Consider the following 15447-nt stretch of genomic DNA (forward strand, 5'->3'; position numbering starts at 1 on the left):
CACACACACACACACACACACACACACACACACACACACACACACACTCATACACACCAGGGCAATTTGTATCATGTTTCTCTCAGAATTCACTCAACAAAGGGTCTCAAAGCCTTACCCAATAAACCATTTAGCCAGATGGCCAAATCTTCCCGCATAGGTACCAAAGTAGCTTCATGGCGTACTGCTATCCATTCATCATACTGGCAAACATCTGCTAAACCTGGCCCATGTCGGGGAGTGAGGGGACTTCGGGGGCTTAGAGGAAGATCATCGCCAAACCACACCTGAAAAAAAAATTAGTTATTTGAATGAATATAACAGAAAAAGCTACAAAAAACACTGAAAGGCCTTCCTACATTTTTCTTTATTAAAGTAATAGCTCACATTTATTTTGAGCTTTAAAAAGCACTTTTTTGACAAACACCCAGTGAGATCCAATTAAATCAAAGAGCAATAAATTGGCGGAATATAAACACAGACTAAAACAAAAAACAAAGAACAAAAAACCTCTTAGGCAAGCAAAGGAGGTTTTCAAAATGAAAACAAAGTAATGGACACCCTAGGTATTCATTTATAGTGTCCAATTTTAGGGTCAAACAGCCACTTAACAGGCATTTGCTTATTATGCATCTATTATATGCCAGGAACTGTCCTAAATGCTGGGGATACAAAGACAAAGAACTAAATCGTCCTTTCCCTCAAGTCACTCAAATTCTAACAGGACAACATAAGGGAAAACAAAGAGACTGGGCTATGTGACTCCAAAGCATGTAGGGAAAGCCACAGATCCGAAGTATGTCCAAAAAGGATGAATCCTCAGCGTCCCTCCAACCAGAAAGGGAATCTTGTTTACAACAACCTTACCAAGCTATCTTCCAGCCTCTGAAAACATCACCAGCAAAGGCGGAAACCGAGACCCATGGGGTAGCCCATTCTCCTTTTGGATAGCTCTAAGGACTAGGAAATTATACCTTATTATAGACTTTGAACTGTTCCACAAAATCCCATCCTATGGCCACATTGCCCCAGTGAAGCCAAAAGCCTGGTGGTTATACTATGATAGAAAGGTTTCAAGCATGGCCTTAGCAGTAAGTGGTGGCTGGTTTCCAAGAACTAGTCAGGTTAAACACAGACAGACAATGCCAGCAGGTGGGCCACTGTGATGATATTCTTGGCTTATAGCAACCCATGAAACAAAGGAAAAATATTAAATGGTCCTCAGGTTTTCAAGGCAGACTTCAACTTTTGCAGTAATGGCAGCAAAGTGGAAGAAAAGGAGGCAAAAGGTATTAAGAATCACAATTATTAGGTAAATTAAACTTCAATTTGACTGTTGATAACTCTAAAGGAAAGACACTTGCCCAATGACTAAAAAGTATAGATAATGCTGCAGGATCTGAATCATATCCATCTTGACATTTCTGCCATAAATTATACCAGAAGAAAGAAGTTATGGCTTAATGGAAAGATGACTCGTGGGTACTCCATAGAGAGGCAAAAACAGGAATTGGGGCAGTGAGTTTTATCAAAAGTCCAAAGGCAAAAAAAAAAAACATTACTTAATGAGCTATTTGATCATCATATATTGCAGTAGTACTGCTAAATATGTTCAAAAAGAACACCATAAAAATAATTGCAGCTTAGGCACCAACAATGGTTGCTGAGGATAAAGAGGTATTATGTGATGAAATCCTCCAAATTAAACCAACATTCACTTCGATACTTGGTGATCTCAAAGTAAAGATGAGAAAAAATGAAGATAGTGAGAAATACACGAGAAATCACGGCTGAGGAAAAGGAATGAGAGGCTTAAAGACTTGTAGACAACACAAGGATTTCTTTATAGCATAAATAATTTTTTCCTGAAAAGAAGTTTAAGTGCTAGATGTGGAAAGAATGGAAAAGCATTGCAAGAAAGAAAAAAGGGAAAAAATGATTTTTACAGTGGGAATGATACTAGAGAAGAGGTCTTATTACCATCTGCTTTGCTGCTTCCCCCTAAGGACCATGGGACCTTTCCCTAGGACTGGCAGCTGAAACCTTCCATACGTGCCAGTTCCCCAATTAGAGTATGAGCTCCTCGAGGGCAGGGACTGTCTTGCTTTTCTATTTGTACATAGTACTAAATAAATGCTTCGTTCATGCATTCAGCTAAGAAAAGATTTGTTATTGATCTGGAAGTTATCCCTGAAACGGATGTCTGGGCACAATCAGACCACCATTTTGTCAGGGCAAAGATCAGAATTCATTAACAAGCAAGAAAAAAAGGATAATCATAAGAAAAGGATAGGGGACATAATTGAGAAAAAACCTCAAGTCTAACCAGTGTTCCACATGATAAATAGCTTTTCAAATAAGTGAAGAGAGCTATCATGCCCCACATTAAGTCTTTGATCCTCCAAGCTAAATCCTCTCTGGTCCCTTCAAAGGCTCTTTCTAGGGCATAGTCCCAGCTTCCACTACCCACCTAGCTGCTCTCCTCTGGCAGCCTGTCAAAGTCCAGATGTGGTCTGACCGGTGCAGAGCAGAGCAGCACTATCACCTCACTCAACTGGACACTGGCCCTTTCTTAATATAGCCAAGGATAATAACAGCACTTTGGGCTGTCACATCAAATTACTGACTCATTTTGAGTTTATTGCCTAGTAGAAGTCTAAACCCTACTGTCTAGTTCTACCTTTCGCTCTTCCTTCTGAAGTTGATTTTTTTTTTTTTAGGCAATTGGGGTTAAGTGACTTGCCCAGGGTCACACAGCTAGTAAGTGTCAAATGTTTGGTCTGAGGCTGCATTTGAACTCAGGGGTGGTGCTCTATCCACTGCACCACCTAGCTGCCCCTGAAGTTGACTTTTTTAACCCAAGAATCTAAGTTGATATTTATGAGTGAAATGTATAATCTTACTCAACTCTGCCCATTAGTCTGCCCTGCTGAGACTTTTTCGGATCTTGAACTCCATCACCTAGTGTATCAGCAAGTCCTCCAGGTTTCATTTCATTGGTAAATGAACGATTAGCATGGGCAGCTTCTGGGTGGGTTTTTTTTTTTCCCACTTTAGGTATCTATGGTATTTAAGCCTGTGATATAAAACTTGATGGCCATCAACCTGAGCTATTTGCATTGGTTACTGAATGTGGAGATTGGGATTGAGATTCTGTTCATTTTCCTTAGCCTTTAATGGAGGTGGCAGCAGAGCCAATGAGAAGGTTTGTTAAAGTGAATAATCTTCCAGAGCATATATGCCTAAATATATATTCACATCTGCATAACCTTGAAACTTTTTCCCTTTGAAGCAAGTATGAGAAGAGCTAGAAAAGAATGAGTAGAAAAATGGCCCAAGCAAGGATGGAGGATGGGGCAAGAAATGAGCACTAGATGCTTCTGGGGCTGCTATTAACCTTAGCAGACCTAGGCTTCCCTGCCACGATCACCCCACAAGATCCTTCTTCCCATGCACTGCACCACCATCCCTGGGCTGTTCTATAAATGAAACCAGGAACTCCTGCCATGTACAGTTAGTTCTTTTAAGCATATATTAAACTGAACACAGTTAAATACTTCCTCTTGGAGAAAAGCCCTCAGGATCAGATCCAGTCCACATGAGCCCAGATATTTTGGGAACTCCTGGGCTATAGGTTACACATGTATAAAATTTTAAATGCTATTAGATATCTTTGAATGAACAAAATGGTTTATAAAGTGAAAGTACAAAACTGTTGAAATTCTAAAAGAGGCAGTCATGTTTATAATTGTCCAAAAGCAATAAATTAATCTAAAATAGGTTTTTAACATAAAAGTCCTATATATGTATGAGACAACGTATTTTGAAATACTTTTATGTCAAAGACTACCACACCAAATTGGCAGGCTCAGCACCATTACAGTTAATAAAAACACAGAAGAAAATCAGCCCGTGGCATCCTCTGAGAAGAAACAGGAGAAATCTCAAGGGAAGAAAGGAGGAAAACACACACCACAAAAGGCAAGAAGGGAAATGGGAAAACCAAGGGAAAAATCTCAAACAAAAGCAGACACGTAGTGAATTCTGTCATTCAGGGACATGAACAAAGCCAATTGTGCCTGGGACATCTGAGCTAGATTCAGGTTAAAGACTAAAACCTTGTTTTCTCCTGAATGTTATATAATTATCTCATTCTGAATACAGCAAAGATATAGACATGGCCAAACCGTAACTGCATAGGACTTTTAGGCCCAGAACACGTTTTAGATAACCTCGACACCACTCGCTGCCTTAGGCTTGGCCTTGGCCCCTCCCCTCCCCTCCCCTCCCCTCTCAAGGGCTAGATCTGACTCAATCCCCTCCAATCTCCAGGCTCGAATGTTCTCTGGCTAATATCTGCTTTGGCTGAATGTGTTCACCAGTATTATTCTTCTCAACCACATGGATGAGGTAGAAGGGAGACGGCCAAAGCTAGCCAGAAAATTAGTGTGTGTGCAGAGGAAGTATGCATGGGACAAAAGGGTGAGTTTACCTAAAATTACATGTGAAAACAGTGCAAAATGAGGGGGAAGACTCAGAAAGACCTGCCTGGGATCAAATCTCGCCTCTAACAGTCATGATATGTCTGGGAACAAAATTCTTTAACTCCTTGAGTCACAGGCAACTCTCTCCAGCTGGAAATTTTTCTTAAAAAATTCTATGTATTTCATATTTTATTTTCCCCCAATTACATATAAAAACAATTTTTAACACTCATTTTTAAAATTTTGAGTTCCACATCCACTCCTTCCCTCCCCATCTCCTCACTGAGAAGGTAAGCAATTCGACATAGTCTATACATGTGTAGTCATACAAAACATACCCACAATGGTCATATTGTGAAAGAAAACGGACAAAAAAAAAACCAAGAAAAATAAAGAAAGTTTTTAAAAAGCATGCTTCAATCTGTATTCAGACGCCATCAGTTCTTTCTCTGGGGATAGACAGCATTTTTCATCATAAGTCCTTTAGAGTTGTCTCGGATCACTGCATTGCTGAGAATTCCAGCTATAAATTTTAAAAAGGGCTGTGATCTGCTTTGGTGGAGTACTCACATCTGTGAAACCACAGGTTCTTGACATAACTGACATCATAATGCATTTGGGAAAATGAGAAAAGATAGACTAAACTTCAGCAAAGTAAATTCCTAGTTTTCATCATATTATAGAAAGATGTCTCTTAAATCAATCCTAGGATTACAAACAAAACACAACGTCCTCTCTTCAGAATTAGCCAGACTATGTGGCAGGATGCTATTATTTCTAAAACATGTAATATTACCAACAAAAAATGCATGTTTAAAGGCTATGAGTGTTGTCTAGATCTCAAACTTTTACAGATTATCACTGACAGCTGAAATAAGAGAAAAGTGGAAAGAATAATCTCAATATAATTTCATAGCTGAAAATCAATCACACAAATTGGTTGTACATTTACTTTACAGAAAAAATCATGAAGAGATCAAGTAATCAAATGCATCCAGTAGAAAAAGTGACAGAAAAAAGGAGAAAACCCTAGGGAAAATGCATTCCCAGAAGGTTCTTCCAAGGGACACACCTAAGGGAGCTTTGAAAGAAGCACTGGGTCTATGGAAATTAAGGTCAGGGACAGCTTTGAGGAAAAGGGGAGCATAAGACTGTGAGAAAAGCAACAGAGAAAACTGAAAATTAAGAAAGGCTCATTACACTTGGATGAGAAGTGATCGGAGTTATATATAAGAACAATTTCAGTGAAGTGATGAAGAGAAAAGAATCAAACAAAAACAGAGCTGAGAATTAATTGAAATGGCAAATTCCTGAAACTTGACGGAGTGGAGCTAAGATGCATCGATCAGTTCAGTTACAGATTTGAGAATAAATAAGAGTTTTAAAAAGTAAGCATGACAGTGCAAGGGAGATAAGACAGCAAGGTGAGACCAAGACTAAGGACTCTGAAAGATTGTCATGAATTTCCAAGCACTGGCTGGAAAACAGGGCCCTGGGGTATTCTACCTATTAAAGAAGAGGTAGCTCCACACAATAGGGGAGGAAAAATGGGAGCAAAAGCCAATTGACCAGCTGGTGCAGGGCTTGCCCTTAGGACCAAATAACTGTGTCAGATATAAACTTTTCTTTACAAAACAAAAACAAAAAACCTTGTCTTTCTTGTTGTAACCTTAAAATAAAGGCTTTTGTGTCTTCTTAAAATACAATAAAAGTTTTATTTACACAAGACAAATCTCTACTTTTGGATACTTTTGGTACAGTATATACATAAAGTGCTCTGCAAACCTTAAAACACTCAAAAATGCTAGGAGTTATTGCTGTTATTATGGCCATCAAAGAGGAAAGAAATTTAACTCCACCTTGGAGATGGTGAAGCTTTAATAGCAGCTAAGCCCTGTCTGATAGTTCCAAGAGGAGCTCTGAAGTGTTTTTATCTAAGATCTAATATTTTTCTGTGTTACACCATGGGAAAGAATATGTCTTGTTTGGGTTTAAAAATAACTATAGAAACCCCAACTTTGAATGCCAACCAAACTGGACTTTTTTCATCATCCTGCCCCGCCCCCCCATTAATTCTCTCCATATATGTATTTTTTATATTCCTGATGTTTTAAGCAGTTCTCTCCACCGTGTGGTGTGGCTGAAAGAGTGTTGGCTCTCCAGTCCAGACTTAGGCTCAAATGCTACTTGTGATGGCCACCATCTGTGTATTCCTGAGTAAGTCACTTCCCCTCTGGCCTACAGCTGCCTCCTCTGTAAAACAAGAGGCTGCACTAAGTGGCCTTTGAGGTTCCTTCCAATTCCAGATCAATGATCCTAATATTTGTTCCTACTTCCCACAGGATGAAAAAAATCAATTCAACTTCTATGTGCAAAAGGGTAGTGGGAAAAAAAATTGAAGACTATATCTATCTTTTGTTGGGGTAGTGTAAGTGAGCTAATTCTATTGACCTTGAGCTATTTTTTGATCCTTGCATTTTTGGCAAAAAACAAAAACAAAATTTAAAAACCACCCAGAAGACAAACCCAGAAAACCACAGAGTATCACTAGTATTAAAATACAACTTTAAAAACTAGTTACCAAAACTGAAGAATTTCAGAAATTATTTGAAAGAGACTTTATCTTATAATTCAATTTGCATTATGCCTAGAATTTAACTGCAATTGTGTCTTTGGGTAAACATAGATTACTTACTTGAACTGCATGCTGCATGGTCATCTATATTGAAATTAAATTCTTTTCCTGAAAGAAGACAGAAAAAGTGAAATACAAAAAGGTATTAACTTTTCTCCCCATTTTACCCAAACAAAATTAATACAAGATTACAGCTTAGGAACCTGCTTCAGTGAACTGATTGGCCAAAAAAGGCTTTTCTTCCCTGTGGAGGAATTAGTTGGTCAGAAGAGGAAAAACAAAATCACAACATTAAGAAGTGAAAAGGACATTAAGAGATCACCAACTCAAGGTCATTCACTTTACAGACGAAGAAACTGTCAATGAACTAAAATGAGGTTAGGTGAGTTAATCCCAGGTCATGCCTAATACTAGTAAAAATTCACACTCAGATCTTCAGCCTTCAAATAAAGAATGCTCTTTCCAAAGAGACATAATGCTAATCTAGCTAATCTGTTTCTCTTTTCTGAAAGATGGAAAATAGAAAAATGTTTGCATAATATATGACTTTTATCACCAGGTTCAGAGGAGCTCTAGTAGCATTTGGTTAAAATGTAATAACAGTATTTCCTTTTTTCAAAGATTCCCTCACATTTATATATTTCTTTACAGAAATTATGTTAGATTGTAGTAATTAATGCTGAAACTCTGCTTTATCTTTATCTAGTCTACATCATATTTTTGGAAATTTACAAATTATATGCCGTAGTATAAATAGACAATTTATCAGAATGTAGCATCATGATCTTCCTCTGCCAGGGAGCAACATAGCAAAACAAAAAACCCTCAACTTTTGTCATTAAACCAAAATTTTGCTCATGCAAAGTAGATGTTTATAATGGAACTAACTTCTGAGTATCTAAAGATTTAACAAGTAAACTATTACAATGAAAAACACAACAGCTTTTAAACAGGTATGTATTTAATTCAACAATATAGATACCTAACACCCACAAGGAAATCATCTAGATATATTTGTCTATTTCTTAGGCGTAAGACCCAACCAGGAATTTCAGCCACAACCATGGTTTCCTTAGAAATACCTTGGTGAAATTCTAAAGATGATTTCTCAACTTAATATAAAATTGCTGTGTAAGTTCAGGAAAAAGTCATTTTCTTCACATTCAGAACCACTTGGCTACTTACTTCTGTGTTGTTGATCCGGGAGGTCACTAGAATCTCTGACTGATTCTGAGCAGTCTAATCATCTGGTCCATATTCAGGATTTCATTATAAAAGCTCTTTGTACCCCAACACCAACAAATCACTTCATACTGAGAAATACAAATTAATTACGATAAATCAATTACAATGATGTCACTTTCAAGAGTAAAGATGTATTTTCTTCTGTCACAGCTTCCCAGGACAAAAGACATACCTTATGTATCTTGCAACTTACATCTATTTTACTTTCAAGATAAATTACTTCCTTATGGAACCAAAGCAATTCATAAAAGTCAGCTAAATTACTGAACCCGAGTTGAACCTAACTGAAGAGACCCAAGTTGCATGACATTCTCCTTGCATGAAATGCCAACAACAGCAGAATGTCCCTTTTTGATGTCATCTTTGCTACTCTCTACTATAAGCAAAAGCCAGGGGACAAACTGAGCATAACTAATGACCTTGTTATGCTTCCCACGGGCTCATTCAAAGGGGAATACATTTTTCTTTAGCATAAATAACGCATTGTCCCCAACAAAGATCCCCAGTAAGAGGCTTCCTTGCCTATAAAAAAAAGGAGGCAGCAAAGAAGCTGCTCCCATTAAATGAAGGCGTCCCACATAATCAGACAAGGGCTGGAACAGTTGCTACTGTCAAGCAGAAACAAAAGGAGGCCTAAATGGCAAGGCAAGTGCAAATCGGAGACAGTGATGCATTCACCGAGAAGCTATCACAAGAATGTTTGCTGGTTGTACTTTATGGAAAATTCAACATAATCTGCTTTTATGAAATAAAGAATTTGTGAACAAGATGGTGACACTTGACCTTTGTCTGTTTTTACCTAAACTGCTTTATAACTATGCTTTTGGTGGCAAAAAGTGACACTGAGAAGGAACAAATAAGTACCTGAATATGTTTTATGGGGAAAAAATCTAAGTGAATGACAATATAGCTGTATGTCTGAAAACAGAGTGCTGCCTGTGAAAATCATGGTTTTTAATCTATGCAGAAACTGACTGAGATGGATAAATAAGAGCCAGTTATGCGCAACCTTGAGAGCATCCAGGTGGCACACTTGAAATACCTGCTTCCTCCTAACATAAGCCCAAGCATGATGAGCCCTTCTAACCCTGAATTTCTAGTGCCATCCCATCCCTAGTTCTCCCGTTCTTTCCCCATTCAGCTTCAGTTACTTTGTTTCTCTCTCTACCTTAATTTCTACTTCTCAGTCATTGCACATCTCGTGTTTTCTATCCTTTCTCTCCCTAAAACTAAACCACTATTAACCCTACTTAAATCTTCCTTTTTAAGTGAGGACGAGAAAACTGTTCAGTGGGTAAAGCCAACTCAGAGGAAACAATGCGTTCCCACACTAGCCAAGGCCAATGTCTCTCCAAGCATAGATAGGCAGCTGGTGTACCGAACATTCTCAGACCACCAGATTCAGATCTTCATGTTCTGGCCAGTGAATATCTAACTACCATGTGTTCCATTTCCTTAGTACCAATCAATTAATAGGAATTTATTAGCACTGACTTTAGCTATGGCACTGTGCTGCACAGTGAAAAGGAAAAATGAAAAAAAGCCAAAAGCAAAATAGTCCTTGACCTCCAGAAGCTGACATTCTATAGGAGATGTGTACATACATAGGCCTATATAAGTATAAACAAAATAAATATACAGCAATGGGGGTGAGTTGAAGCAAAACAACCTCGAGTGGATCAGGTAAGACCTCATGGGGGAGATGGCATCTAACCTAAGCTCTGAAGGAATTAAGATCTTCTAAAAGGCATCACCCACAAATGTACCACCTCCAAGGTCAAGAATTATGAAATGCCCTTATCTAAATACAATCTGAATCTCTTTATCTGACCATAATCTATTGGCTTTCCAACTTTCCCTCTGCCTTCCCTTACCTAACTCTACTCTTTGTCCACACCTTGACCTCCAAATCCTTTGACCCCTCAGTTCTCTCCCAGGCCATTTCCCCAGCACTAGTCACTGTCTCTCTTTTCCCTGTCTTGAACCCGTGTAAATCCATTCAACCCTACAATGTCCTTTTCTTGAGTCTCTAGCCCCCTTTTCACTTCACCAATTGTACTCTGCCAAGCCTCAGCTTTGTTCATTCCCACAGTCCTCAGCCTTCATTCCTACACAAGTGCTACTGAAAAAAAGGCAGAGAAAATCATGTAACCATTCTGATTGGGTCCACTACAAATTTATGCTGTATTACCTCAAGTGGCCCTCTTTGCTACTAGGCAATCAGACTATACCACCCTTATCAATTCATCCATTCTCCACAGCTGCCCTTCCAAACCTTTTCATCACTCCTTGAGCTTCTCATGGCTCACCTCCTCTCCATCCTGTCTGCTGAGAACCTTGCCTTATATTTTACAGGAAAAAATGAAGCTCCTTGCCATGACCTCCCTCTTTTCCCTCTTCCTGGTCTCATACCACTCTTATGCCCACTGCCACTATCTCCTCTTTACCCCTGTCTCACATGATGAGGTGGCCTTACTCCTTACCCTCTACCTGCTCAAGTGATCCCATTCCATCCCATCCCCTCCAACAGACTTTCCCCTCTGTCATCCCCAATATTATTTTCAATCTCTTCCTGTCTACCGACTCCTTCCCTATTGTCTATAAACATGACCATATCTCACTCGTCCTCCAAAACTCCTCACTTACCCCTTCCATCTCTGGTAACCATCACCCTATATATATCTTCTGACATTTGTGGCTAAAATCCCCCAAAACACTATATACAATAGGTGCCTCTACTTTCTCTCCTCTCACTTTATTCTTAACTCCTTACTATCCAGTTTCTGACCTCATCATTCCACCAAAACTGTTCTCTCCAATGTTACCAGCGATCTTTTAATCACCAAATCCAATGGCCTTCTCCCAATCCCATTCTCCTCAACCTTTCTGCACTTTTGACACTGCTGACTGCCCTCTTGTCCTTGATAATCTCTTCTAAGTTTTCAGAATACCACTTTCTCCTGGTTTTTCCCCTGTCTACTGCACCTTCTCAGTCTCCTTTGCTGGATCCACCTTCTAACTGAAGGGGTCCAACAGGATTCTATACTGAGCCTTCTCCGTCACTTGGTTACTTCATCAGCTCCCACGGATTTAATTACTGTCTCTATGTAGAGGATTCTCAAAACCACATATCCTGCCCTAACCTCTCTGCTGACCTCCAAATTCACTGCCATTTAGAGATCTTGAACTGGATGTCCAGTGGACATGTTAAATTCAGCATATCCAAATGGAACTCATCCTCTTTCTCCCTAAACCCTATGTCTCTCCTGCCTTAAAATATATTCAGGTACTTATTTGGCTGGTTTCTTCTCAGTGTCACTTTCTTCTTTGCCATCAAAAGCATAGTTATAAAGCAGTTTAGGTAAAAACAGAATATACTGCAAAAGTGAAATTGACAGGCCCTGGCAATAGATTGAAAATGGTGCAGGTAGGGGCGGGGAGGTAGCAAGGAGTCTAGGGTGACATAGGTTGCAAACCTGAGAATCCTGTGTCATCCTAGACTCCTTGCTACCTCTCCCTCTCCCCCCCAACCCCGCCCCTGCATCCGCACCATTTTCAATCTATTGCCAAGACCTGTCAATTTCACTTTTGCAGTATATCCACAATATGTCCCCTGCTCTCCTCTGACCCTGCCACACTCTGGTGCAGGCCCTCACCACCTTATACCCGAACTACAGCAACAACCTTTTGGTGGGTCTTCCTGCCTCAAATCTCTCTTCACTACAAACAATACTCTATTCAGACACCGAAAGTGATTTTCCTTAAGCAGAGGTTGAACCATGTCACTACCCTACTCAATAAATTTCATTGGCTCCTATTGCCTCCAAGATCAAATGCAAAATTCTCTGTTTGGTATTCAAAGCCCTTTCATAATAACCTAGCCCCCTCGTACCTCTCTAGTCTTCTTACATCTTACTCCCTACCACATACTCTTTATTCCAGTGACATTGGCCTCGTTGCTCTTACATGAACAAGACATGTTCTCTCAGCTCTGTGCATTCTCTTCAGCTGTCCTCCATGCCTTGAATGTTCTTCCTCCCTCCCTCACGTGTTTCCTTTAAGTTCCAGCTAAAATCTCATCTTCTACATTAAGCCTTTCCCAACCCTTCTTAATTATTAGTGCCTTCCCTCTCTTACTAATTTCCTATGTATCCTGTGGTATATTTGTTGCTTGTCTCCTCCATTAGACTGTGAGCTTTTTGAGGACAGGGACTGTCTTTTGCCTCTTTGTACCCTCCGTGCTTGGTACAGTGCCTGGCTCATAGTAGACTCACCTCCTGTGGTTATAGGGGCCCTTTCTTGTGCCATCTCTGGGCAGTAATGTCAGCTGTGTAGGGGGCTTATACAGAGACCCTTCCTGACCAATCCTGCTTATAATCCAGTCCCTACGTTGCACATGCACACACACATACATACATACACACACACACATACACACACAACACAACACAACACATACACACAGAGTGACTGAAGGAATAACTGTGTTTTTTCCCCTTTAAGAAATACCAATATATGTGGGATGAAGGGGGCATCCAGGACACAAGGTCAAGTGGCACATTTGTGAAAAGAGATCCACCACGATGAAAATGGCTTTATCATCCAAGCATGGAGACGAAATCTCTCCGGAACCAAGAGTAGATAGGAAACAAGCTACAGTTGCAGCCAATTCCATGGTTCCTGGCAGGATTTTGTGGTATACTAGGTTAGAAAAGATCCTAGGACTTCCTCTTGTGCCAACCACCAGTAGCAAAGGAAGAGTATTTCATTTAGTTCTGCTCTGGATGCCCAGCTAGCAATACATCACAGTGAGTCACATGACCTCCTTCATCTGGTCCTGTGGACACACCATCAGACAAAAAGGAAAATACTGTAGCCTTGACTTGCCCCTACCTTTTAATGTTCCTGAGAGGTCTATAAGTCTTTGTATGTCTCTTCGTATGTATAAGGCCTTATATGTCTCTTTCCCCTCTAGATTTTCTGCTAAGCCCATGTTCCAGGTCAATGCCAAGGGGTTTATGAGATGTAGGATACAAATTACCTGAGTGGGGGGGAAATGTAGGAACAGAAGTGTCCACTGACAAGATCAAGCTTCCTTACAACATCTAAAACCTTTATGTCTCAGAAGACTAGCAGTAGGTACCATATTCCACTAGATGATACCATCACACTCCACTACGTAATACCACCACATCTCTGGTGCAGGGTCCAGGTTGAACTTGTTTGTTTTTGTTCTTAAGTATTTTGATGACTTCCTTGGTAATCCTATGAATTTTATTTTATATACTTAAAAATACGATTCTGAAAAGAGGCTCACTACTGGCTTCGCTAGATGGCTCAAGGAGCTCATGATACAAAAAGGATTAAGAACTCCTGTTCTAGTGCAATTCTCCCTATTACTAATAATAAAATTTCTCTCAGTGAGAAATTGACTAGAACAAATTATAGGCAACAGATTTAAGTCCTCCTCTCATTCTGTAACTCCTCAGTGCATCCATCTTCACACACATACACACACACATGCACACTTAAGCTCAGGAAGCCACTATGATGGCTTTTTTCATAAAAGCCTTGTTGAGCTTTTCATGAAAAGTTTTTTCAATGTCTGGATGCACCCTATTTTTGCTTCTCTTTCATAAAAGTAACAGAAAGTTCCCCATCAGCGGCAAAAACTCTGGTGTAAAATTGATTTATTAGAAATAGGAAATTCCAAATTGACACTGCAAGGAGCTTCCTTCCTGGGATACCACCTGGTTCCACAGGGCCCAGAACATACTCAGGATTCATCTCCAGTACATCTGACCCAAAAGTGAACCTCTCAAGTCTTACCTGGGACCAATTTAATGTGTATTTTTTTCCACCTTGTTGTACAAGCTATCATCCCACAACTAAATTCATACCTTCCTTACATAGGAGACATGTTCCTGCGTATGATGTGAAGACATTAAGATGTTATCCCAGCAAGCTACAACAAATCTATTCATCAGGTCTACAAAGCTACAAAATGTTGCTGAGGCCTTGGCCAGCCCAAGGGGCATCATCCAGCATTTGTTGTGGCCAAGTTGCACCTGGAAAGCTGTCTTCTATTCACTTCTGGTTCAAACTGTAACAAGATTCTAAGGCTTCTTTAAATTCACTTTACTATAAATGTGGGGTCTTTTTATTTTCCATAGGACAGAACAGATAAATGGTAGCAAGAACAGTTACAGATCATTATTTCTTTGAGACCCCGGAGACAATACATGACTGCAGTTGCCAACCCCACCATAGAAATGAAGCACTTCTGCTCATGATCAAAATAGCCAAATAAATGCATTCTCTCTCTCACTCACATTTTCTCTCTCTTACGCTCACACACTTTCTCCTCCCACCCCACTCTCTCTTCACATAGGTCTCTTTTTCAAATAGGTCCATAGTGCTCATCACTTCTGTCTATTCTGGCTAGAAATCCACCCATCTGTCTACTTTCTGAAGAGAAAGTATATGGGGCAATTAAAGTCCTCTTGGAATGGCAAATGACACTCTCCATCTTTATTAAATACATCTAACAGGTCTGTATATTCTGAAAGTATAATCCTGGCCCTTAATTGTACCAAGTCCCTATAAGGGTGATTCCCAGCAAGTTTCCCAATGGACATGCAGGGGGATAGGGCTTCCTATCTGGGACATATTTATCAATTTCATCACATAGGACTGTGCTGTTGTAAAGATGACAAAGTGAACAGCCCCATTCCCAGTTACTTCCTATTAGTGACTTCAAAAACTACTTCTCCCTGGATGCCCTATGCTCATCAAGTAAGGGAAGTGGTTCTATGACCCTACTCCTCCCTAAGGTCTGCCACCTTCCACAGCTACCACCCAATCAGGTGGTGAGTGAGTGACAGCAGAATGCATCTTCTGGATGTCAACTTGTGAACACCTGTGAAGTATCTGTGTAAATCTGAATTAAATTTAAATTAATCAAATTTAAATTTAATTATATTCTATTGCTTTCCAGCAGAGAAGCACTTGCCATCTTTTCACCAAGCTCTAGGCAATATTATATTATATTATATTATATTATATTATATTATATTATATTAT

The 15447-nt window shown here is 39.7% G+C and overlaps 1 protein-coding gene across 4 annotated transcripts in view; it reads right to left on the reverse strand.

The window, feature by feature from the left end:
- GAS2L3 (growth arrest specific 2 like 3) overlaps positions 1-15447 on the reverse strand; it is a 49489-nt gene that overhangs the window by 14958 nt on the left and 19084 nt on the right. For 2 of the 4 annotated variants that reach the window (XM_027855854.1, XM_027855853.1), the window contains exons 2-4: positions 8305-8432; positions 7180-7227; positions 119-287 (exon numbers count right to left, since the gene is read on the reverse strand). In XM_027855854.1, the coding sequence (XP_027711655.1) occupies positions 119-287; positions 7180-7203 (193 nt within the window). In that variant the 5' untranslated portion in view covers positions 7204-7227; positions 8305-8432. The remainder of the gene's footprint in view (positions 1-118; positions 288-7179; positions 7228-8304; positions 8433-15447) is intronic. The other 2 variants (XM_027855855.1, XM_027855856.1) reach the window with 1 other exon arrangement.

Source organism: Vombatus ursinus, unplaced genomic scaffold (assembly GCF_900497805.2).
Source record: "Vombatus ursinus unplaced genomic scaffold, bare-nosed wombat genome assembly UNPS02011334.1, whole genome shotgun sequence".
Classification (NCBI taxonomy): Eukaryota; Metazoa; Chordata; class Mammalia; order Diprotodontia; family Vombatidae; genus Vombatus; species Vombatus ursinus.